General features: G+C 46.2%; 1 protein-coding gene across 1 annotated transcript in view; it reads right to left on the reverse strand.

The window, feature by feature from the left end:
- Positions 1 to 16429: 16429 nt before the first annotated feature.
- LOC112069581 (mucin-2-like) overlaps positions 16430 to 26338 on the reverse strand; it is a 28232-nt gene continuing 18323 nt past the window's right edge. The window contains exons 5-6 of the mRNA XM_024136922.2: positions 17247 to 17519; positions 16430 to 16665 (exon numbers count right to left, since the gene is read on the reverse strand). Of these exons, the coding sequence (XP_023992690.2) occupies positions 16528 to 16665; positions 17247 to 17519 (411 nt within the window). The 3' untranslated portion in view covers positions 16430 to 16527. The remainder of the gene's footprint in view (positions 16666 to 17246; positions 17520 to 26338) is intronic.

The raw sequence follows: 26338 nt of genomic DNA on the forward strand, positions 1-26338 counted from the left end.
GAGATGAATCTACAAATACATCCTCTATCTGAGTCAATGAGAGATGAACTCAATACATCCTCCTATCTGAGTCAATGAGAGGTGAACTCAATACCTCCTCTGAGTCAATGAGAGATTAACGCAATACATCCTCTATCTGAGTCAATGAGAGATTAACTCAATACATCCTGTATCTGAGTCAATGAGACATGAAGTCCATGTCCTAAACTAGAGTATATTTACTAATGCCAAGACAACAATAACATGGCCTGTATTGCACCATTGACAGCTGATCCACAGGTCCAGACAGACAAACAGAATGACTTCAGCACAACACCATGGCAACCATCACACTCTGAATGACTGACAGGTAACCTACAGTGTGAGGTAGTACCCCCTTACCAGTGGTGGAGTGGAGGCTCTCCAGGCTCCAATAATGGGAGAGGACCCCTCTGAGAGTACCTCCTAGGCTCCCCATTCCTCCTCCTCCTCCTGCCTCCCCATTTTTCCCCATCCCTCCTCCTCTTCCACCTCCCTCGGTGGGTTACCGCTGTCCGAGTCCGAACCAGGAGATCCAAGGGGAGAGACCAGAGCTGGTGCTGCCACTGTTGCCACAGCTGTCCCCGGCAGGGGCACGGGCTCTCAAAGCCCTGCTGGGTTCGCCATCAAAAACAGGAGGGCCCCCGATAACAGAGCCTGGTAGTGGTCGTGGTCAAGGTAGGTGTTTCCCCCAGTCAGAGGAAGGTCAATCTGGGTAAGTAGATGGGTAAGAATGCTGTAGCTTCTACCTGGACGCTCCAGCTCTGTGTGTCAGTAAGCTCCAGTCAGTCAGTGAGTGCTTTCAGTCTCGGTTGTTGCTTTTGCTCCTCTCTCTGGCTCTGCTCTGCACTCACCGGCTGCTGCGCCTCATCCTCCTCTTCTCCCTCTCTCGCTTGCCCTCCCTCACTCTCCCGCCTCCCTTGCACTCTGCTTCCCTTCCTCGCTACCACCACACACAACACACACCCCAGTGGGCTCCACTAGGTGGGTTCTGTGACTCTGCCAGAGTGACTTGCCTGGCTGCAGCTAATGGCTTATGGCTCTGTAATATCTTGGTTGGCAGTGCTATTATGGGGCTGAAAATATCCCCCCTCTCTCCCCCGTCTACCCCTCGTCTCCCGGTCCTGTCTACCCTTGCCTCTCCCCATCCTCTGCTGTTTCTAAAGATTGCTGGTTGTTATTGGTGTGTGTGTGTGTGTGTGCTGTGTGTGTGTGTGTTTGTGTGTGTGTGGTGTGTGTGTGTGTGTGTGTGTGTGTGTGTGTGTGTGTGTGTTGTGGTGTGAGCTGCACATGCGTGTGTGTATTTGTCAATAGAAAGTCAGCTGTTGAAAACCTGGCAGTCATGGCTAAAGCTCCAATCGCTTTGAACGCTGTCAAGGGAGGACGAGGATCCTTCGGCTTAAACAGTTACGACAGCATTCCACCTAATGCCCTGGGAAGAGAGAGAGAGAGATGGAATGAGAGAGGAACGGGAGGGAGGGGTGTAGAGAGGGAATTGAGGGCATGGAGGGAAAGAGGAGAGAGGTAGAGAGCGGAAAGAGGAGAAGGTAGAGAGGTAGAGAGCGGAGGAGGGATGGAGGGAGGGAGAGAGGGATGGAGGGAGGGGAGAGCGATGGGATGGGGAGAGGTGAATGGGGAGGGAGGAGGAGAGGGATGGAGGGAGGGAGAGAGGATGGAGGGAGGGAGAGAGGGATGGAGGGAGGAAAAGGGAGAGAGGGAAGAGAGGGATGGAAGGGATGGAAGGAAAGAGGCGAATGAGGGATGGAAGGAAAGAGAGAGAAGGTAGAGAGGAATGGAGGGGAGAGAGGGAGAGAGGCAAGGAGGGAGGTAGAGAGGAAGATTGAGAAAAGAGGGGAAATTAAATAGGAGAGGGGGAGGGGCTTTACTGGTCCACTGCTCTATATTACTGTAAACATTATAACTCGCATGTACTCCTACTGAGATATAACTTATCTGTTACAATCCAACAGCTCTGAACATGACTTTGGCAAAGATTACACAAAAAACATGCTAACCAGATAGAAGAGTGTTTATTTCAGTCTTATGCTCTCTAGGCCTAAATACACTACAGCAGTGGCGCAGGTGTCATTTAAGATGAGGGAGTCACCTTTTAAAAATAATAAATATGAGCAGTCCCTTATTTCTATTACAAGCCTATTGGATGACTGTCATTCAGTATTCCATTCACCAGTTCAACTGTAACATCGATAGGTTTAGGGCTACTTACATGATCACTCAAATTTTCCCTGTACCCATCATGAGGTTTGCTACACCTAGCGTATGAATGAAAGTTTACAAAACGTAGGTGCCACACAGGTCGAGAGAAAAATTTGAGTGACAGACAAAGTCACGTTCAATACCACTCTTGCACACTCATGCCTGCATCTAGTTGATCTAGGGTGTAATCATTAGTCCAACAGTGCAAACGAGAGTCTATTGGACAAATTCAGGTATGTTATCCCCGTTTCATTCCGTTTGCTCTCCGTTAAAGAAACTTTTTTTTTCAACAGAGATCCACGGAATGAATGTAACTGATACTGTTAAACCAGTTCACTTTCATAGACGCCACGTTGTAAACCTTCTGCGCATTTATGCGCTCTCCTCTCACCTTTTCCCTTCGCGTTGTTAAGCATATTTTAATCAAGGTTTAAGATAAATTATTAATAATTTTACCCAGAAACTTGGACCACAGGCATTAGAGGTTAACATGACATGGAAGAGACGGAAGGTATGTGTGTGCCTGAAAGAAAACAAGTGGATCATTAACCTATGTGTTGAACCGACCCCGTATAACTCTGTGGGATAAAATAAACAGGGAGCAGCCCCTCCAGGTTTCCGTATCTGGGGGGGACTGGAACTGTCAGCTGAGCTGGTAAGGACTGTGTGCAGACTACTTTGTGACCACTGAGAAAATGATAACAGGGATGGAAGTCCTCCCACCAGGAGGGGAGGACTTGGCTTTAGTAGATTGGTATAACAGCTGTGCGGACAATGTATGAGAAGAAGACTTGTGAACTATGGATGCCATTGTTCTAAGAGAGGAGGACGTTTATGACGAAATGTGAGGTAATAAACCATGTAACCGGAATGATAAACAGAGCCTCTCGAGAATAAAGCTATTGATTAATTTGGGAGACTGCGTCTCTTGTCCTATTTTATGCAAATTAAGAACCCTACAAATTCTTCGAAAACGGACAGAGTGTTTGCTTTGTTATAACATTGAATTGGTTAACGAAACACATAGGAATAAAATTCTCTATCACTTGTGGACTTCAAATGCACAACAACATCAGTGTATGTGACGGGCTAAAAAAAACTTTCAAACCAAACATATCATAACCGCTACACACAGCCTACAATGAAAGTAACATCATAGTCAACAACAGCTAATATAATAATGCATTAGTAACCCGCTACATATCATAGCAGTAACATTTACAATGTACAGTCCAGTAAGCAGTTTGCACTTACACCAGGTGGGCCCAGGTGGCAATAAATTTAGTAAAAAACAAAAAACTTACCTTGACTTGGAGAGTTCCAGTGTTGTGTTGGATGTCATAGCCAGCTTAGGCTAAACATTAGTATCCTTCTGTTTGAGCAGGATGGTTTGAGTGGCTAACCTAGCTAGCTGCATTTGCTAGCTAGTAATTTAAACTCGAAAGGGGGAAAAAATGAAAAATCTCTCTTCTTGTTCTCCTTCATTAGACTGATTTTGTCTTTCTCTCTCTGAGCAACTACTACGCATTTTTATACACTGCAGTGCTAGCTAGCTGGTAGCTATGCTTCAGTTAACTAGATAATTCTCTGATCCTTTGATTGGGTGGACACAACATGTCAGTTTCTTGCTGCAAGAGCTCTGATAGGTTGGTAGATGTCTCTGGAGTTTCATAGATTACTGTCTAAGTCGATGAAGGGGGTGGAACCATGCGCCTCCTAGATTACTTGTATTGAAGTCAATGTGCCCAGATGAGACGGAAACTATTGTCCTCCGGCTTACACCATGGTGCTACCCTACAGAGTGCTGTTGAGTGCTTACTGTGGAACCTTCATGCAAAACAGTGTGTTTTAATAAATTATTTGGTGACATGAATATTATTTAGCATACTTTTATCTAAATAACGTATAACTTAAATGTTTTACTTTAAAAACACAAAAAACGAAATTCACTGAGGAGGATGGTTCTCCCCTTCTCTCCTCTGAGGAGCCTTCACTGTACTACAGTCATGTCTGCTAATCCATATCCCATATTAACAACCTATATTCCTATCCTATATTCATAATCCCATACCCCAAATTAAGATCAACACATGAAAATATATCGTCTGTCTGGCTGGCTACAATACATGAACCAAAATAATGCAAACTTAAATAAATGTTTGGTTTTCCACCTCAGAGGGAGAAGGTTTCCAGATTTCTCCATAAAGACATATTCACTCAGAGCACAGGGAACGAGACGAGGGAGAGATTCCAGATTTCTCCATTAAGACATATTCACCAGAACACACCCGGAAGAAGACATGAAGGGAGAAGGCTTCAGACATTTCCACTACACCAGGGGTATTCAATTGTGGGATTCCCAGAGGTACTGCAGGGGGTTCCCAGTACAAAAAAACTACAATGGAATATCGCTAGCAAACAACATTTTTAAACCTCTTAAGCTGATAGTCACCAAAACCGGGCACTAGAATTACTTAATTTTTTTTTTTATATGTTTCATTATAATCAGAAGAGAGCCATCCAACCTTCCTAGCGACCATGTAAAGGTCCTCTGTCGAAGTAAACGTGTATTTGCCTCCCTCTGGTTGTCGCTGCATCATTACATCATTTATTCACCAAACCGAAACAGTGCAAACGGCTGTCAGCTTCACTGGTTTTAAATTAAATGTTGGAAGCTTGCAGTAGGAAACAGTAGTATAATTTTCTAACGATGTCAACTTTATTTCTGAACTTCTAATATTGAGCAACTTACCACTCCCTTGGAGCTAATTAATTCACTTGAGTATCTGTATTAAAAAAGCACCCATGAGCTTATATAATCCTTTGGGTTATGTCATCCTGTTTCACACAAATGCTGTAAGAAATATGTGTCCTGTTATCATCAACTTTCCCTGAGACACTGCAGAGAGTGGGGTCACGGCCAGGGTCACCATTATACAGCGCCCCTGACATAATAGGATTAAGGGCCTTTCTCAAGGGCACCGCGCACAATTTTTCACACTTGTCGGTCCGGAATTCGAACATAGGCAACCGTTTCAGTTGTGGCATGGTGACCTCGGCTGCTTTTTTGGACTTGGACCATCATTTTTGCCAAACACGATTACTAACATTTGTTGACCTAGCTAAACAGCTCTATAGCAAACGATGTTTGGAGTAGCGGCAACGAATCGTATATGACATAATCGCCATATCGTCTTAATACATTCATTTAAGAAGAAGGCGGATTTCAACTTTATATTTCCACCCAGATATAGTTTACACTATCAGTTTTCATTTTTTATGAAGTGGTAAAGTAGTAATCATTTTACGAGCAGATGGTAACTGTTGAGGAGAAAATTATTTCTAAAAGCTCGAAAACGGTCAAAACCATTTGTTTTTTGAGCAGAGTTGTGTTGTAATCATTATGTATGTCCTTTTCGAAAGACAGCATTATGATGCATTACAAGTTCAAAACATTTTTCACAGAAATTACAATGTATGACAATAACTGTGGCCATGGTGCAATCGACAATTAATTCGTTCCCCAACCCCTACTAAAATTCCATAATCGACACAGCGCATAGTTGTTGGTTACATTTCTAGCGGAATACGGCTGTTATATAATGTGGGGAGGTCAAACATAATGAAATGCTGATCCAAATCTATACATTTTTTAAATGTTGGTTATTATGCTTGCATTATCATTCACCTTGATGATAAGACAAGAACTGCTGGGATAGAAGAACAAGAGCAGAAGAGAAATCTCTCTTCTATCTGAGTCAATGAGAGATGAACTCAATACATCCTCTATCTGAGTCAATGAGAGATGAACTCAATACATCCTCTATCTGAGTCAATGAGAGATGAACTCAATACAATACATCCTCTATCTGAGTCAATGAGAGATGAACTCAATACATCCTCTATCTGAGTCAATGAGAGGTGAACTCAATACCTCCTCTGAGTCAATGAGAGATTAACGCAATACATCCTCTATCTGAGTCAATGAGAGATTAACTCAATACATCCTGTATCTGAGTCAATGAGACATGAAGTCCATGTCCTAAACTAGAGTATATTTACTAATGCCAAGACAACAATAACATGGCCTGTATTGCACCATTGACAGCTGATCCACAGGTCCAGACAGACAACAGAATGACTTCAGCACAACACCATGGCAACCATCACACTCTGAATGACTGACAGGTAACCTACAGGTGTGAGGTAGGTACCCCCTTACCAGTGGTGGAGTGGAGGCTCTCCAGGCTCCAATAATGGGAGAGGACCCCTCTGAGAGTACCTCCTAGGCTCCCCATTCCTCCTCCTCCTCCTGCTCCCCATTTTTCCCCCATCCCTCCTCCTCTTCCACCTCCCTCGGTGGGGGTACCGCTGTCCGAGTCCGAACCAGGAGATCCAGGGGAGAGACCAGAGCTGGTGCTGCCACTGCTGCCACAGCTGTCCCCGGGCAGGGGCACGGGCTCCTCAAAGCCCTGCTGGGTTCGCATCAAAACAGGAGGGCCCCCGATAACAGAGCCTGGTAGTGGTCGTGGTCAAGGTAGGTGTTTCCCCCAGTCAGAGGAAGGTCAATCTGGGTAAGTAGATGGGTAAGAATGCTGTAGCTTCTACCTGGACGCTCCAGCTCTGTGTGTCAGTAAGCTCCAGTCAGTCAGTGAGTGCTTTCAGTCTCGGTTGTTGCTTTTGCTCCTCTCTCTGGCTCTGCTCTGCACTCACCGGCTGCTGCGCCTCATCTCTCTCTCTCTCCCTCTCTCGCTTGCCCTCCCTCACTCTCCCGCTCTCCCTTGCACTCTCTCCCTTCCTCGCTACCACACACACACACACACCCCAGTGGGGCTCCACTAGGTGGGTTCTGTGACTCTGCAGAGTGACTTGCCTGGCTGCAGCTAATGGCTGATGGCTCTGTAATATCTTGGTGCAGTGCTATTATGGTGGGACTGAAAATATCCCCCCTCCTCCCCCCGTCTAACCCCTCCGTCTCCCCGGTCCTGTCTACCCCCTGCCCTCTCCCATCCTCTGCGTTCTAAATGCATTGCTGTTTGTTATTGGTGTGTGTGTGGTGTGTGTGTGTGTGTGTGTGTTTGTGTGGTGTGTGTGTGTGTGTGTGTGTGTGTGTGTGTGTGTGTGTGTGTGTGTGTGTGGTGTGAGCGCACATGCGTGTTGTGTATTTGTCAATAGAAAGTCAGGCTGTTGAAACCTGGCAGTCATGGCTAAAGCTCCCAATGCATTTGAACGTGTCAGGGAGGAGAGGATCATCGGCTTAAACAGTTACAAGCATTCCTACTAATGCCTTGGGAAAGAGAGAGAGAGAGATGGAATGAAGAGAGGAAGGGAGGGAGGGGTTTAGAGAGGGAATTGAGGAATGGAGGGAAAGAGGGAGAGAGGTAGAGAGGGAAAGAGGGAGAAGGTAGAGAGGTAGAGAGGGAGGAGGGATGGAGGGAGGGAGAGAGGGATGGAGGGAGGGAGAGAGGGAGAGGAGGGAGAAGAGGGAGAGGATGGAGGAGAGAGGGATGGAGGGAGGGAGAGAGGATGGAGGGAGAGAGAGGGATGGAGGGAGGAAAAGGGAGAGAGGGAGAGAGGGATGGAAGGATGGAAGGAAAGAGGAATGAGGGATGGAAGGAAAGAGAGAGAGGTAGAGAGGGATGGAGGGGAGAGAGGAGAGAGGCAAGGAGGGAGGTAGAGAGGAAGATTGAGAAAGAGGGGAAATTAAATAGAGAGAGGGGGAGGGGCTTTACACTGATCCACTGCTCTATATTACTGTAAACATTATAAACTCGCATGTACTCCTACTGAGATATACTTATCTGTACAATCCAACAGCTCTGACATGACTTTGGCAAAGATGTACACAAAACATGTAACCAGATAGAACGAGTGTTATTTCAGTCTATGCTCTCTAGGCCCTAAATACACTACAGCAGTTGGCGCAGGTGTCATTTAAGATGAGGGAGTCACCTTTAAAAATATAAATATAGCAGTCCTTATTCTATTACAGCATATTGGATGACTGTCATTCATATTCCATTCACCCAGTTCAATGTAACATCGATAGGTTTAGGCTACTACATGATACTCAAATTTTCCCCTGTACCCATCATGAGGTTGCTACAACCTAGCGTATGAATGAAAGTTTACAACGTAGGTGCACACAGGTCGAGAGAAAAATTTGAGGTGACAGACAAAGTCACGTTCAATACCACCTCTTGCACACTCATGCCTGCATCTAGGTGATCTAGGGTGTAATCATTAGTCCAACAGTTGCAAACGAGAGTTTCTATTGGACAAATTCAGGTATGTTTATCCCCGTTTCATTCCGTTTGCTTCCGTTAAGAAACTTTTTTTTCAACAGAATCCACGGAATGAATGTACCACTGATCACTCGTAAACACAGTTCACTTTCATAGCAGCCACGTTGTAAACCTTCTCGCATTTATGCGCTCTCCTCTCACCTTTTCCCTTCGCTTGTTAAGATATTTTATCAAGGTTTAAGATAAATTATTAAATAATTCTACCCAGAAACTTGACCATCAGGATTAGAGGTTAACATGTACATGGGAAGAGAGGAAGGTATGTGTGTGCCTAAAGAAAACAAAGTGGATCATTAACCTATGTGTGAACCGACCCAGCTATAACTCTGTGGAGATAAAATAAGACAGGGAGAGCCCCTCCAGGTTTTCCGTATCTGGGGGGGACTGGAACTGTCAGCTGAGTGGTAAGGAACTGTGGCAGACTACTTGTGACCACTGAGAAAATGATAACAGGGATGGAAGTCTCCCCACCCAGGGAGGGGAGAGACCTTGGGCTTGTAGTAGATTGTATAACAGGTGGCGGACAATGTATGAGAAGAAGACTTGTGAACTATGTTGCCATTGTATCTAAGAGGAGGAGGGACGTTTATGACGAAATGTGAGGTATATAAACCAATGTACCGGAAATGATAAACAGAGCCCTCTCGAGAATAAAGCTATTGATTAATTTGGAGACTGGTCTTTGTCTATTTTATGCAAATAAGAACCCTACAAATTCTTAGAAACGGACAGAGTGTTTGCTTTGTTATAATTGAATTGGTTAACGAACACATAGGAATAAAATTCCTCTATCACTTGTGGACTTCAATGCACAACACATCAGCTGTATGTGACCGGGCTAAAAAAAACTTTCCAAACCAAACCATATCATAACCGCTACACACAGCCTACAATGTAAAGTAACATCATAGTCAACACAGCTAATATAACTAATGCATTAGTAAACCCGCTACAATCATGCAGTAACATTACAATGTACAGTCAGTAAGCAGTTTAGCACTTACACCAGTGGGCCCAGGTGGCAATAAATTAGTAAAAACAAAAACTTACCTTGACTTGGAAGAGTTCCAGTGTTGTGTTGGATAGTCATAGCCAGCTAGCTAACATAGTATCCCTCTGTTTGAGCAGGATGTTTGAGTAGGCTAACCTAGCTAGCTGCATTTGCTAGCTAAGTAATTTAAACTGAAAGGGGGAAAAAATGAAAATCTCTCTTTCTTGCTTCTCCTTCATTTAGACTATTGTCTTTCTCTCTCTGAGTCAACTACTCACCGCATTTTATACACTGCAGTGCTAGCTAGCTGTAGCTTATGCTTTCAGTACTAGATAATTCTCTGATCCTTTGATTGGGTGGACAACATGTCAGTTCTTGCTGCAAGAGCTCTGATAGGTTGGTAGATGTCCTCTGGAAGTTGTCATAATTACTGTCTAAGTCGATGGAAGGGGGTGAGAACCATGAGCCTCCTAGATTTTGTATTGAAGTCAATGTGCCCAGATGAGGACGGAAACTATCTGTCCTCCGGCTACACCATGGTGCTACCCTACAGAGTGCTGTTGAGGCTACTGTAGACCTTCATTGCAAAACAGTGTGTTTTAATAAATTATTTGGTGACATGAATATATTTAGCATACTTTTATCTAAATAAGATAACTTAAATGTTTTACTTTAAAAAACAAAAAACGAAATTCACTGAGGAGGATGGTCCTCCCCTTCCTCCTCTGAGGAGCCTTCACTGTACTACAGTCATGTCTGCTTATCCATATCCCATATTAATAACCTATATTCATATCCTATATTCATATCCCATACCCAAATTAGATCAACACATGAAGATATATCGCTGTCTGGCTGGCTACAATACATGTACAAAATAATTCAAACTTAAATAAATGTTTTGTTTTCACTCATGAGGGAGAAGGTTCCAGATTTCTCCATAAAGGACATATTCACTCAGAGCACAGGGAACGAGACGAGGGAGAAGATTCCAGATTTCTCCATTAAGGACATATTCACTCAGAACACACGGAAGTAGACATGAGGGAGAAGGTTCCAGACATTTCCACTACACCAGGGGTATTCAACTTGGGATCCGCAGAGGTACTGCAGGGGGTTCCCAGATAAAAAAAAACTACAATGTGAATATCGCTAGCAACAACATTTTAAAACCTCTTAAGCTGATAGTCACCAAAATCGGGCACTAGAATTACTTAATTTTTTTTTTTATATGTTTACATTATAAGTCAGAAGAGAGCCATCCAGACCTTCCTAGGACCATGTAAAGGTCCTCTGTCGAATAAACGTGTATTTGCCTCCCTCTGGTGGTCGGCTGCATCATTACATCCATTTATATCACCAAACCGAAACAGTGCAAAACGGCTGTCAGCTCAACTGGTTTTAATTAAATGTTGAATTGCAGTAGAAACAGTAGTATATTCTTCCTAACGATGTCAACTTTATTTCTGAACTTCTAATATTGAGCAACTTACACTCCTTGGAGCTAATTACATTCACTTGAGTATCTGTATTAAAAAAGCACCCATGAGTATATAATCATTTGGGGTTTATGTCTATCCTGTTTCACACAAGTGTGTAATGGAAATATGTGTCCTGCTTATCTCAACTTTCCCTGAGACACTTGCAGAGAGTGGGGTCACGGCCAGGGTCACCATTATACAGCGCCCCTGAATCAATTAGGATTAAGGGCCTTTCTCAAGGGCACAGCGACAGATTTTTCACCTTGTCGGGTCCGGAATTCGAAATAGCAACCTTTCAGTTGTGGCATGTGACCTCGGCTGCTTTTTTGGACTTGGACATACATTTTTGCCAACACATTACTAACCTTTGTTGAACTAGCTAAACAGCTGCTATTAGCAAACGTGTTTGGAGTAGGGCAACAATCGTATAAATAATCGCCATAATCGTCTTAATACATTCATTTAAGAAGAAGGCGGATTCAACTTTATATTCACCCAGATATAGTTTACACTATCAGTTTTTCATTTTTTCATGAAGTGGGTAAAGTTAGTAATCATTTTACGAGCAGAATGGTACCTGTTGGGAGGAGAAATTTATTTCTAAAAGCTCGAAAACGGTCAAAACCATTTGTTTTTGAGAGAGGTGTGTTGTATTCATTATGTATGTCCTTTTCGAAGAAGCATTATGATGCATTACAAGTTCAAAACATTTTTCAACAGAAATTACAATTATGACAATAACTGTGGCCATGTGCATGACAATTAATCGTTACCTAAAATTCCATAATCGACACAGCCCTAGTTGGTGTTACATTTCTAGCGAATAGGCTGTTATATAATGTGGGGAGGTCAAAATAATGAAAAATGATCAAATCTATACATTTTTAAATGTTGGTTACTTATCCTTGCCATTATCATTCACCTGATGATAAGACAAGAACTGTGGGATAGAGAGAGACAGAGAGAGAGAAAAGAGAGAGAGAGAAAAGAGAGAGAGAGCGAGAAAAGGGAGAGAGAGAGAGAAAAGGGAAAGAGAGAGAAAAGGGAAAGAGAGAGAGAGACAGAGAGAGAAAGAGAGAAAAGAGAGAGAGAGAAAAGAGAGAAAAGAGAGAAAAGAGAGAGAGAAAAGGGAAAGAGAGAGAGAAAAGAGAGAGAGAAAAGGGAGAGAGAGAGAGAAAAGAGAGAGAGAGAAAGAGAAAAGAGAGAGAGAGAAAGAGAGAGAGACAGAGAAAAGAGAGAGAAAAGTGCGTGCGTCTGCAGTCTCTGTCTCATAGGACACAGAGAGACATGGTGGTTCTGCTGTCTCATAGGACACAGAGAGACATGGTGGTTCTGCTGTCTCATAGGACACAGAGAGANTGCTGTCTCATAGGACACAGAGAGACATGGTGGTTCTGCTGTCTCATAGGACACAGAGATACATGGTGGTTCTGCTGTCTCATAGGACACAGAGATACATGGTGGTTCTGCTGTCTCATAGGACACAGAGAGACATGGTGGTTCTGCTGTACCACCTGGTAAAGGAAAGGCTGTTGGTCCTGATGAAGATACACGCACGCACGCACACACACACAACTTGATTTTGATACACACACACACATACAGTAACAATAAGGTGGGTTAGAAGTGAGAAGACCAGGCAGACAGAGCCACTGAGCTGTGACATTAGAGCCTTCAGACACAAGGCCAGTAAAGTTTAGATTGGAGGGAAGATCTCTCCCTCTCTCCCTCTCTCTCACAGATATACTGGATGGACATAAAGACTGCAGACCGACTGATACGTAAGCTTAAGTTACATATTTATTTATAAACCCTTTGGTGTGTAACCGATATTTAGTGTCAGTTTGAAAACATCCTTTCATGGGCTATGATGAATACAGATGAGTATGGTGTTGGAAGGTGGCTTAGCTCACTGCATGGTGTATACCACAGAAATACAACTACCACATCATCAACCTACTGACTTCAATAGGGATGCCCATTCTAGTCATTCTATTTCTATGGTGCACAGCCCTTTAGCCAGTCAGCTAAAGAGGTTGACACTACACTTGTCTTTTGATTGGCCTTTCAATTCAATTAACTAAAATGAATCAAATTACACGGCAGGCATCTGGTGCAAGAACACTGACCTCACTTTGAGTGGCATGCAATCTGCTGCCTCTGTGTGTGTGTGTGTGTGTGTGTGTGTGTGTGTGTGTGTGTGTGTGTGTGTGTGTGTGTGTGTGTGTGCGCCCACCCAATGACATCAGAATGAACAGGGTCATTTCATCACAACCTAATGTCCACCCACTCAGCAGTATGATAGGTTACCCTGGAGACCCTCTCACAGTCAAGAGCAATAGAAAAAGGAGTCGAGCACCTATCGCTCGCTTTTATCAAAATGGTCCTGAAAGAAAGCCAAAACTGTAGATAATGAATAAATGATATTTTCCTAAACAATTCTCTCCTACCATATTCCATCTCCTACAGGCTTCTCAGACGAAGAGCAGAGTCAGAAGAGCACATCTAACACACACAACAACACACACACACACACACACCACACACACACACACACACACACACACACACACACACACACACACACCACACACACACACACACCAACACACACACACACACACACACCACACACACACACCACACCAACAAACACCCTCCAGGGAAACTCCGTGTTCTCCCACTAAAGTGACGGCTGGATTTGAACAGGACTACTAAATAAATAAAAAAATCACAAAAATTCAAAAGACGATCCATCTGGAGATACCAGCATATCTTCCAGAGACTAAAGGTCATTGACCTGGATTAAAACGGATGATGTCACTGGCTCTCCTCCACTGTCTGTTAATTGAACAGCACAATGCCCCAAGCTCCAATAAACTGTGGGACCACTGATGTGCAGAGGATGTGAATCCCCCTGCTGGTGACAGGCAGTACTACAACAACACTTAGTCCATTCTAAAACAAGTAATAATTGTAATTGGCTCGAGAGTAGTTACACCTAGCTTCATAATAAAGTCGTTGTTTCACAACAGATGTTGCTGCAGTGCGTGGCATGATGCCCGCAGCTATCCAGGATTTGGTGAGGACATGAATTTAAACACGGAACTAAATGAAAATACAGTAAGTCCCTCAAAAATTACATCCAGGAATGGAGTTGAGTCTGAGACAGGTTGGGGGCCAGGGTTGGGGGCCAGGGTGGGCAGGGTGGGGGCCGGGGTGGGGCAGGACAGGGGTGGACAGGGGACCTATAATCTAGTAAAGATATATGTCATCATGAAAAAAGACATTGTAGAGTATTGGAACCAACCTTGGCATAGCGAGAAGAGGAGAGGCGGTAGGAGCTACTCTCAGAGTTAGAGGAGGAAGGTAGGAGAACTCTCAGAGTTAGGAGGAGGAGGAGGGAGGAGCTACTTCAGGGTTAGGAGGAGGAGGAGGAGGAGCTACTCTCAGGGTTAGGAGGAGGAGGAGGAGGAGATACTCTCAGGGTTAGGAGGAGAGAGGAGAGGAGCACTCTCAGGGTTAGGAGGAGTATGAGGAGAGGAGGACTACTCTAGGGTATGGAGGAGGAGTAGGAGCTACTCTCAGGGTTAGGAGGAGGAGGAGGTAGGAGATACTCTCAGGGTTAGGAGAGAGGAGGAGGAGAGCTACTCTCAGGGTTGAGGAGGAGGAGGAGGAGCTACTCTCAGGGTTAGAGGAGGAGGAGGGAGGACTACTCTCAGGGTTAGAGAGGAGGAGGAGGAGCTACTCTCAGGGTTAGGAGGAAGAGGAGGGAGGAGATACTTCAGTTAGAGAGGAGAGAGCTACTCTCAGGAGGAGGTAGGAGGAGAGCTCTTCAGTTAGGAGAGGGAGGGTAGGAGCTACTCTCGGTTAGGAGGAGGAGGAGGTAGGAGCTACTCTCAGGGTTAGGAGGAGGAGGAGGAGGAGGAGCTACTCTCAGGGTTAGGAGGAGGAGGAGGAGGTATACCTCTCAGGGTTAGGAGAAGAGGAGAGGAGCTACTCTCAGAGGTTAGGAGGAGAGGAGGGAAGTCTACTCTCAGGTTAGAGGAGGAGGTAGAGCTCTCTCAGTTAGGAGGGAGGAGAGTAGATACTCTCGGTTGGAGAGAGGAGGTTGGAGATACTCTCAGGGTTAGGAGAGAGGAGGAGAGCTACTAGAGTTAGGAGGAGGGAGGAGTTGGAGATACTCTCAGTGTATGAGGAAGAGAGAGGAGGACTACTCCAGGTGTAGGAGAGAGGAGGTAGAGCTACTCCTCAGGGTTAGAGGAGAGGAGAGGAGTACTCGATTAGGAGGAGAGGAGATACATCTCAGGGTTAGGAGGAGGAGGAGGAGGTAGCTACTCAGGGTGAGGAGGAGGAGGAGGAGCTAGCTTCAGAGTTAGGAGGGGGAGGATGGGATATACTCTTAGGTGGAGGGGAGAGGAGATCCTCAGGGTTAGGAGCTGAGCGATCTCAATAGGAGGAATTGGAGTTACTGAGGAGGAGGAGGTAGGAGCTACTTCAGAGTGTAGGAGAGAGGAGAGGTAGGAGATACTCTCTAGGGTTTAGAGGAGGAGGAGGAGGAGTCTACTGCGCAGGTAGGGAGAGAGAGGGGGAGATACTCTCAGGGTTAGGAGGAGGAGAGGGGAGCTACTCTCAGGTTAGGAAGAGAGCTACTCTCAGAGTTAGGAGGAGGAGGAGGTAGGAGCTACTCTCGAGCTTAGGAGGAGCGTAGAGCTACTCTGAGGTAGGAGGAGGAGAGTACTCTCAGGTTAGGGAGAGGAGGATACTTCAGGTTTAGGAGGAGGAGCAGGGCTACTCAGTTAGAGGGGAGGGGAGGCTACTCTCAGGGTTGGAGGAGGAGAGGAGGAGCTACTCTCAGGAGTTAGGAGGAGGAGGAGGAGAGATACTTCGTTAGGAGAGTAGGAGCTACTCTCAGGGTTAGGAGGAGGAGAAAGGAGCTACTCTCAGGGTTAGGAGGAGGTAGGGGAGGAAAATACTCTCAAGGTGTAGGAGAGAGGAGGAGGTAGAGCTACTCTCAGGTTAGGAGGAGAGGAGGAGCTATCTCAGGGTTAGGGAGGAGGTAGGAGCTTACTCTCAGGGTTAGGAGGAGGAGGAGGAGCTACTCTCAGTTAGGAGGAGAGAGGGAAGAGCTTACTCTCAGGTTAGGAGGAGAGGAGGAGGAGGAGCTACTTCAGGGTTAGGAGGAGAGACAGGACTACTCTCAGGGTTAGGTAGGAGTTGGAGGAGGAGATACTCTCAGAGTTAGGAGGAGGAGAGGGAGGGCTACTTCAGGTTGGGACGATGGTAGGAGTTTAGGGTGTAGAGGAAGAGGAGGTAGTGAGCTACCTAGTTAGAGGATGAGAGTAGTAGCTCGTCTAGCTAGAGGAAGGAAGGGTAGGAATACTTCTCGTTATTGAGAGCAGAATGAGGGCTACTCTCAGGGTTAGGAGGAGGAGGAGGTAGGAGCTACTCTCAGGGTTAGGAGGAGGAGAAGGTAGGAGCTACTCTCAGGGTTAGGAGGAGGAGAAGGTAGGAGCTACTCACAGGGGTAGGAGATGCGTCGTCGCCAGCCCAGACAGTCCAGACCGATGGGGGTGCTCTGGGAGAAGCAGTGGGTCTTTAGGAGCATCCCAGAGAATGCCTCCATGGTCGACAGGGACACTGGAGCATGCGACTGTGGGGAAGAGGCAAAATCAAAGCTGGGGATCCAACAAGGCCTACATACCTAGAAGTCTATAGTTAGTATAATGCTCACTTTAAATGTTAAGACCCTGCCTTTTCTTAGTATAAATCCTGAATATACGTGTACTATATCATGTGATAGCGCAACAGAAAGAATGTTTTTGTTCCTGAACAGATTGAGCTGAAGGTGCATGCAGGTTAACAGTAGGAGCTGAGAGAGAGACTGGTACGGAAACAGGAGCGAGCGAGAAAGATATCCAAAAAAGATGAAATGGAAGGGGGGGGGGGAATTAACAAAGGAAAGATGTCAAGACTCGGTCGAAGACAGCTGACGAAGGATAGAAGAGACGGAGGAGGGAACCATCCTCATGACAGTACGTAGATGGAGGAGGAGGGAACCATCCTCGAGACAGTACGTAGATGAAGAGGAGAAGGAAGAGGAGGAGGGAACCATCCTCGAGACAGTACGTAGATGAAGAGGAGGAAGGAGGAGGAAGAGGAGGAGGAGAGAGACAAAATCCATCTCCCTAGGCTGTAAGTTGTTTTGCACGGGTAAGCATGGAGGAGTCTTACTTTGTCGAGCTCTTCAGGACAGTGTGTGTTGAGTTGTCCCAGGCTTCCCCTCATCACTCGGGCCAGCTTCCGCTTCCGTCTCGTTTCCTCTTCGATCCACAGGTCATCTGAGCAGCAGCGGTGGCGTCTCGGATCCCTGTCCGGCCTGTGGCCTAGTGGTGGTCTGAGGGCTAAGGCAGTAGTGTCCGGTCCAGAGCCAGGAGTCTTCAGCTCTGCTAGCCTCTTCCCTCCTCCCCCTGCCTGGCTGCTGGGTCTACATCCATCCTGACTGGTCTTTGGGTGAATAGTCAACTGGTTAAATGAGACTGTCAATGTCACTTTCACTACAAACGTTCACTACAAACTATAGTGCACATGGGGGACAAGGGTGGGGAGTTGATCACTATGATGGAACAGTTGTTATGGAGTGTTGATCACTATGATGGAACACCTTGTTATGGAGTGTTGATCACTATGATGGAACAGTTGTTATGGAGTGTTGATCACTATGATGGAACAGTTGTTATGGAGTGTGATCACTATGATGGAACAGTTTGTATTGAGGGTATTCACTATGATGGAACAGTTGTATTGGAGTGTTGATCACTATGATGAACAGTTGATCACTATGATGAACAGTTGTTATGGGAGTGTTGATCACTATGATGGAACAGTTGATCACTAGATGAACAGTTGTTATGGAGTGTTGATATCACTATGATGGAACACGTGATCACTTATGATGGAACAGTTGTTACGGAGTGTTGATCACTATGATGGAACAGGTGTTATGGAGTTTTGATCACTATTGATGGAACAGGTAGTTATGGAGTGTTGATCACTATGCTGGAACAGTTGTTATGGAGTGTTGATCACTATGATGAACAGTTTTATGGTGTTGATCACTATGATGGAACAGTGTTATGGAGTTGGTTGATCACTATGCGGAACAGGTTTATGGGAGTGTTGATCACTATGATGGAACAGGTTGTTATGGAGTGTTGATCACTATGATGGAACAGTTGTTACGGACAGTGTTGATCACCTATGATGGAACAGTGAATGTAAATTGTCTTGATTGGTGTAACTGATGCACGTGACAGGTAAAGTAGTTCCCCACTGACTATTTCCTGTGCTCATAAACACTGAGCTATCTCACATGACTTTATACTGATATTAGTTAGCCTCTATTGTCGCGGCCTGCTTGGTCATGGTTAGACGGGATGGTTTAGTTTTAGCCCTCTGTGTCCCGGCCTGCTTGGTCATGGAACGAGGATGGTTTAGTTTAGCCTCTATGTCCCGGCCTGCCTTGGTCATTGTTAGACGGGATGGTTATTTTTAGCCTCTATGTCGCGGCCTGCTTGGTCATGGTTAGACGGATGGTTTAGTTTAGCCTCTATGTTCCCTGCCTGCTTGGTCAATGGTTAGACGGGATTTAGTTTAGCCTCTATGTCCCGGCCCTTGGTCATGTTTAGACGGGATGTAGTTTAGCCTCTATGGTCCCGGCCTGCTTGGTCATGGTAGAAGGGATGGTTTAGTTTAGCCTCTATGTCCCGGCCTGCAATGGTCATGGTTAGAAGGGATGCAGCTAATGTCAAAGTGAATTCAAAAATTAAATGTTTGAATAAATGTTTGCCTTTTTGCTAACCCTTTTCCTAACCTTAACCTAATTATCTAACCTCATGCTAATTCTTCATATTTTTGACATGAGAATGAGAGAATATTTAGCCGTTTAAAGATAATATTTTAGAGTGTTTATATTTGTCCTGCTACACACAACAGTATAAATGAAATGTTTCACATCACAACTTCCCCTGAAACACTCACAGGGAGTGGGTCACCACTGTACAGAACCCCTGGAACCCCCACAGGAGTGCGTCACCACGTACAGAACCCCTGGAACCCACCACGGGGAGTGGGTCACCACTGTACAGAACCCCTTCCCTGAAACCCCCACAGGGAGAGGTCACCACTGTACAGAACCCCTGGAGAACCCCCCCACAGAGGAGTGGGTCACCACTGTACAGAACCCCTGGAACCCTCACAGAGAGTGGGTCACCACTGTACAGAAACCCCTTCCCCTGAAACCCCACAGGGACTGGTCACCACTGTACAGAACCCCTGGAACCACCTTCACAGAGAGTGGCGTCACCACTGTACAGAACCCCTATGACACTCACAGGGAGTGGGTCACCACTGTACAGAACCCCTGGAACACTCACAGGGAGTGGGTCACCACTGTACAGAACCCCTGAAACACTCACAGGGAGTGGTCACCACTGTACAGGAACCCCTGGAACACTCACAGGGAGTGGGTCACCACTGTACAGAACCCCTGGAAACACTCACCGGAGCAGGCGTCACCCAGTGGTAAACAGAACCCCCTGGAAACACTCACAGGGAGTGGGTCACCACTGTACAGAAACCCCTGAAACACTCACAGGAGAGTGGGTCACCACTGTACAGAAACCCCCTGAAGAACAACTCACAGGGAGTGGCTCACACTGTACAGAAACCCCTCGAACAGCTCACAGGGAGTGGGTCACCACTGTACAGAACCCCTGGAACACTCACAGGGAGTGGGTCACCACTGTACAGAACCCCTTCCCCTGGAACCCCCACAGGGAGTGGGTCACCACTGTACAGAACCCCTTCCCCTGGAACCCCCACAGGGAGTGGGTCACCACTGTACAGAACCCCTGAAGCAGTTAAGTGCATTGCTCAAACACACAGTGACAGATTTCCCCCCCCCCACCTTGTTGGCTACGGTATTCGAACCAGCAACCTTTCGGTTACTTGCCCACCACCCTAACGTCAAGGCTACCTGCTACCCTAAAACCCCCCCCATGACATCAAACAGCCAATTTTTCTCTCTGCCCCATGGCAAAATGTGTAGAATTGAAGGAAACTAGCTTTAAAACAGGAACATTTTCTCCCAGCCTCATGACAAAATGTGTAGAATAACATTATACCATTTTTTCCCCTCTCTCTGCCCCATGTCAAAATGTGTTGAAATACAGCAAGATAGCAGTTTGGTGGAGCCCCCTGGAGGTAGGAGGCCCGGGGCCCCAAATGCAGTAGTCCGGCCCTGGCTGCTTCCCCTCTAGACAAAACATGCCTGGATCCCTGTTGGGTGCTTCCTGCAAACTCCACTAGGTGGGGGGCTTGAACACACAGTCCCCCTCCCAGCTACCTGCTGTGTACGGCTGGGCTGGCTGGGCTGTTTCAGGGCTGGCAGGCGGGACGGGACGGGAGACGACTAATTCACAGAATGGAAATGTACCATGCCACGCCAGTGACAGCAGAGCACAGTGGAGGAAAGTAAGAGATCACTATTGGTTCCTCCTACTTCTTCATCTCTCTTTCAGAAGAGGAGAGAACAGAGGGAGGAAAGGAGATGAAGGGCTTATTCTGCATTTAATCTTAAACAAGCACGCACACGCGCACACACACACACTCCTGACTGTAGAAAGAGATGAGGTGCCTGAAGCTGTTATTTAAATTCAGCCCGAGGCTGATGTAAAAGCGTTGCTTCCATTCTTCTCCTCTCCCCAACCTGGGCTTAAACCAGAGACCCTCTGAGCACATCGACAATTGCCTCCATACGAAGCATTGTTACCTATCGTTTCACACAAGCTGGAGCCCAAGGGAAACAGCTAGTTTAAGGTCTCAGAGCAAGTGATGTCACCTATTGAAATGTCACTAGCACGCACCGCTAACTAGCTAGCCATTTCACACCAGTAACACTGAGGCGAAACAGGGCCAGTGAAAGACAGTCAACACTTTATCCCATAGTGCACCCTGCCTGGCCTTCCCTCATCCTCTTGATGGAGCAGGGGTTAACATGGCTACTGTATCATGATGTTAAACTGACAGTCAGGACAATCTATCATAATGTTAAACTGACAGTCAGGTCATTCTATCATGATGTTAAACTGACAGTCAGGACATTCTATCATAATGTTAAACTGACAGTCAGGGGTTTAGTTTAGCCTCTGTGTCCCGGCCTGCTTGGTCATGGTTAGACGGGATGGTTTAGTTTAGCCTCTATGTCCCGGCCTGCTTGGTCATGGTTAGACGGGATGGTTTAGTTTAGCCTCTAATGTCGGCCTGCTTGGTCATGGTTAGACGGGATGGTTTAGTTTAGCCTCTATGTCCCTGCCTGCTTGGTCATGGTTAGACGGGATGGTTTAGTTTAGCCTCTATGTCCCGGCCTGCTTGGTCATGGTTAGACGGGATGGTTTAGTTTAGCCTCTATGGTCCCGGCCTGCTTGGTCATGGTTAGAAGGGATGGTTTTAGTTTAGCCTCTATGTCCCGGCCTGCATGGTCATGGTTAGAAGGGATGCAGCTAATGTCAAAGTGAAGTCAAAAATTAAATGTTTGAATAATGTTTGCCTTTTTGCTAACCCTTTTCCTAACCTTAACCTAATTATTAACCTCATGCTATTCCTTCATATTTTGACATGAGAATGAGAGAATATTTAGCCGTTTTAAAGATAATATTTTAGAGTGTTTATATTTGTCCTGCTACACACACAACAGTATAATGGAAATGTTTTCACATCACAACTTCCCCTGAAACACTCACAGGGAGTGGGTCACCACTGTACAGAACCTCTGGAACCCCCACAGGGAGTGGGTCACCACTGTACAGAACCCCTGGAACCCCCACGGGGAGTGGGTCACCACTGTACAGAACCCCTTCCCCTGAAACCCCCACAGGGAGTGGGTCACCACTGTACAGAACCCTGGACCCCACAGGGAGTGGGTCACACTGTACAGAACCCCTGGAACCCTCACAGGGAGTGGGTCACCACTGTACAGAACCCCTTCCCCTGAAACCCCCACAGGGAGTGGGTCACCACTGTACAGAACCCCTGGAACACTCACAGGGAGTGGGTCACCACTGTACAGAACCCCTATGACACTCACAGGGAGTGGGTCACCACTGTACAGAACCCCTGGAACACTCACAGGAGTGGGTCCCACTGTACAGAACCCCTGAACACTCACAGGGAGTGGGTCACCACTGTACAGAACCCTGAAACACTCACAGGGAGTGGGTCACCACTGTACAGAACCCCTGGAACACTCAACAGGGAGTGGGTCACCACTGTACAGAACCCCTGGAACACTCACAGGGAGTGGGTCACCACTGTACAGAACCCCTGAAACACTCACAGGGAGTGGGTCACCACTGTACAGAAACCCCTGAAACACTCACAGGGAGTGGGTCACCACTGTACAGAACCCCTGGAACACTCACAGGGAGTGGGTCACCACTGTACAGAACCCCTGGAACACTCACAGGGAGTGGGTCACCACTGTACAGAACCCCTTCCCCTGGAACCCCACAGGGAGTGGGTCACCACTGTACAGAACCCCTTCCCCTGGAACCCCCACAGGGAGAGGGTCCCACTGTACAAGAACCCCTGAAGCAGTTAATGTTCATTGCTCAAACACACAGTGACAGATTTCCCCCCCCCCACCTTGTTGGCTACGGTATTCGAACCAGCAACCTTTCGGTTACTTGCCCACCACCCTAACGTCAAGGCTACCTGCTACCCTAAAACCCCCCCATGACATCAAACAGCCAATTTTTCTCTCTCGCCCTCCACATGGCAAAATGTGTAGAATTGAAGGAAACTAGCTTTAAACAGGAACATTTTCTCCCACGCAGCCTCATGACAAAATGTGTAGAATAATACATTATACTATCCATTTTTTCCCCTCTCTCTGCCCCATGTCAAAATGTGTTGAAATACAGCAAGATAGCAGTTTTGGTGGAGCCCCTGGAGGTAGGAGGCCCGGGGCCCCAAATGCAGTAGTCCGGCCCTGGCTGCTTCCTCTAGACAAAACATGCCTGGATCCCTGTTGGGTGCTTCCTGCAAACTCCACTAAGGTGGGGGGCTTGAACACACAGTCCCCCTCCCAGCTACCTGCTGTGTACGGCTGGGCTGGCTGGGCTGTTTCAGGCTGGCAGGCGGGACGGGACGGGAGACGACTAATTCACAGAATGGAAATGTACCATGCCACGCCAGTGACAGCAGAGCACAGTGGAGGAAAGTAAGAGATCACTATTGGTTCCTCCTACTTCTTCATTCTCTCTTCAGAAGAGGAGAGAACAGAGGGAGGAAAGGAGATGAAGGGCTTATTCTGCATTTAATCTTAAAACAAGCACGCACACGCGCACACACACACACTCCCTGACTGTAAGAAAGAGATGAGGTGCCTGAAGCTGTTATTTAAATTCAGCCCGAGGCTGATGATAAAGCGTTGCTTCCATTCTTCTCCTCTCCCCAACCTGGGCTTAAACCAGAGACCCTCTTGAGCACTCGAACAATTTGCCTCCATACGAAGCATTGTTACCTATCGTTTCCACACAAGCTGGAGCCCAAGGGAACAGCTAGTTTAAGGTCTCAGAGCAAGTGATGTCACCTATTGAAATGTCACTAGCACGCACCCGCTAACTAGCTAGCCATTTCACACCAGTAACACTGAGGCGAAACAGGGCCAGTGAAAGACAGTCAACACTTTATCCCATAGTGCACCCTGCCTGGCCTTCCCTCATCTCTTGATGGAGCAGGGGTTAACATGGCTACTGTATCATGATGTTAAACTGACAGTCAGGACAATCTATTCATAATGTTAAACTGACAGTCAGGTCATTCTATCATGATGTTAAACTGACAGTCAGGACATTCTATCATAATGTTAAACTGACAGTCAGGTCATTCTATCATGATGTTAAACTGACAGTCAAGCACATTCTATCATAATGTTAAACTGACAGTCAGGAACATTCTATCATAATGTTAAAACTGACAGTCAGGACATTCCATCATGATGTTAAACGACATAAGACATTCCATCATGATGTTAAACTGACAGTCAAGACATTCCATCATGATGTTAAACTGACAGTAAGACATTCTATCATGATGTTACAACTGACAGTCAGGACATTCTATCATGATGTTAAACTGACAGTCAGGACATTCTATCATGATGTTAAACTGACAGTCAGACATTCTATCATGATGTTAAACTGACAGACAAGATCATATTCTATCATGATGTTAAACTGACAGTCAAGACATTCTATCATAATGTTAAACTGGACAGTTCAGGACATTCTATCATAATGTTAACTGACAGTCAGGACATTCTATCATGATGTTAAACGGACAGACAGACATTCTATCATGATGTTAAACTGACACGCAAGACATTTATCATGATGTTTAAACTAGACATGTCAGCGACATGTCCTATTCATACATCGTATAAACTGACCAGTCAGGACATTCTCATCTAATGTTAAACTGACAGCTCAGGTCATCACCCTCATAGATATCATCTCTCTCTGACCAACTCTCCCTCTAATACACCCTGCTGCTATCTTCAACCAAGATCTCTGCCTCATTGCCTGCGTCCATAATGGGTCCGCGGTCAAACGCCCACGCCACCTAATCACTGTTAAAGCACGCGCCCTAAAACCTATAAGCGAGCAGGTTCTTCTAATCGACCTGGCCCTGATGTATGTATGGAAGGATGACCTCATTTCCGTCAGTAGAGGATGCCTGGTTGTTCTTAAATAAAAGTGCTTTCCTCACCATCTTAATAAGCATGCCCCATTCAAAAAAAACTAAGAACAGAATATAGCCTCTTGGTTCACTCCAGACTTGACTGCCTTTGACCAGCACAACAAAACATCTTGTGGGTACTGCATTAGCATCGAATATCCTCCGTGATATGCAACTTTCAGGGAAGTTAGAACCAAAATACTCAGTCAGTTAGGAAAGCAAAGGCTAGCTTTTACAAATCGAAGTTTGCACCCGTAACATAATTCCAAAAGTTTTGGGACACCTGTGAAGTCACTGGAGAATAGATCACCTCCTCTCAGCTGCCCATGCACTAAGGATAGGAAACACTGTCACCACCGATAAATCTACGATATCAAGAATTTCAATAAGCATTTTTCTCACGCGTGGCCCTATGTTTTCCACCTGGCTACCCCACCCCCGGCCAACAGCTCTGCACCCCGCAGCACTTGCCCAAGCCCCCCCCCCACGACTGCTTCTCCTTCACCCAAACCCAGATAGCGTGATGTTCTGAAAGAGCTGCAAAATCTGGATCCCTACAAATCAGCATGGTGCGCTAGTACATATCTGGACCCTCTCTCTTTCTAAAATGATCTGCCGAAATTGTTGCAACCCCTATTACTGGCCTGTTCAACCCTCAACTATCGTAATCGTCGTGATCCCTAAATTATTGGACAGCTGCCGGTCTGCTTGGGTCTAGACACCTTCCTGGACCCAAATTGTTATAGACCTATATCCATCCTGCCCTGCCTTTCAAAGTCTTCGAAAGCCAAAGTTAACAAACAGATAACCGACCCATTTCGAATCCCATCGTACCTTCTCCACTATGCAATCTGGTTTCCGAGCTGGTCATGGGTGCACACCTCAGCCACGCTCAGGTCCTAAACGATATCATAAACGCCATTGATAAAGGCGAGCCGTCTTCATCGACCTGGCCCAAGCTTTCGACTCTGTCAATCACAGCATTCTTATCGGAGACTCAATAGCCTTGGTTTTCTCAAATGACTGCCTCGCCTGGTTCACCAACTACTTCTCAGATAGAGTTCAGTGTGTCAAATCGGAGGGCCTGTTGTCCGAACTCTTGCAGTCTGCTATGGGGGTACCATAGGGTTCAATTCTCCGGCCGACTCTCTTTCTCTGTTAATATCAATCTGCTGTCGCTCTTGCGCTAGCTGGTGATTCTCTGACCATCTTAAGCAAGACGACACCAATTCTGTATACATCTGGCCCTTCTTTGGCACACAAATACCAAGCTGTCTGGTTAGATCTGTAAACTCTCCTTCCAGACTCACATTAAGCATCTCCAAACCAAAATTAAATCTTAAACCGCTTCCTATTTCGCAAACAAGCTCCTTCACTCATGCTGCCAAACATACCCTGGTAAACCTGACTAATAACACTACCACACGATCCTTGACTTCGGCGATGTCATTTACAAAATAGCCTCCAACACTCTACTCAGCAAATTGGATGCAGTATCACAGTCGCCATTGTTTTGTCACCAAAGC

The sequence above is a fragment of the Salvelinus sp. IW2-2015 genome, unplaced genomic scaffold, assembly GCF_002910315.2.
Source record: "Salvelinus sp. IW2-2015 unplaced genomic scaffold, ASM291031v2 Un_scaffold1052, whole genome shotgun sequence".
Lineage (NCBI taxonomy): Eukaryota > Metazoa > Chordata > Actinopteri > Salmoniformes > Salmonidae > Salvelinus > Salvelinus sp. IW2-2015.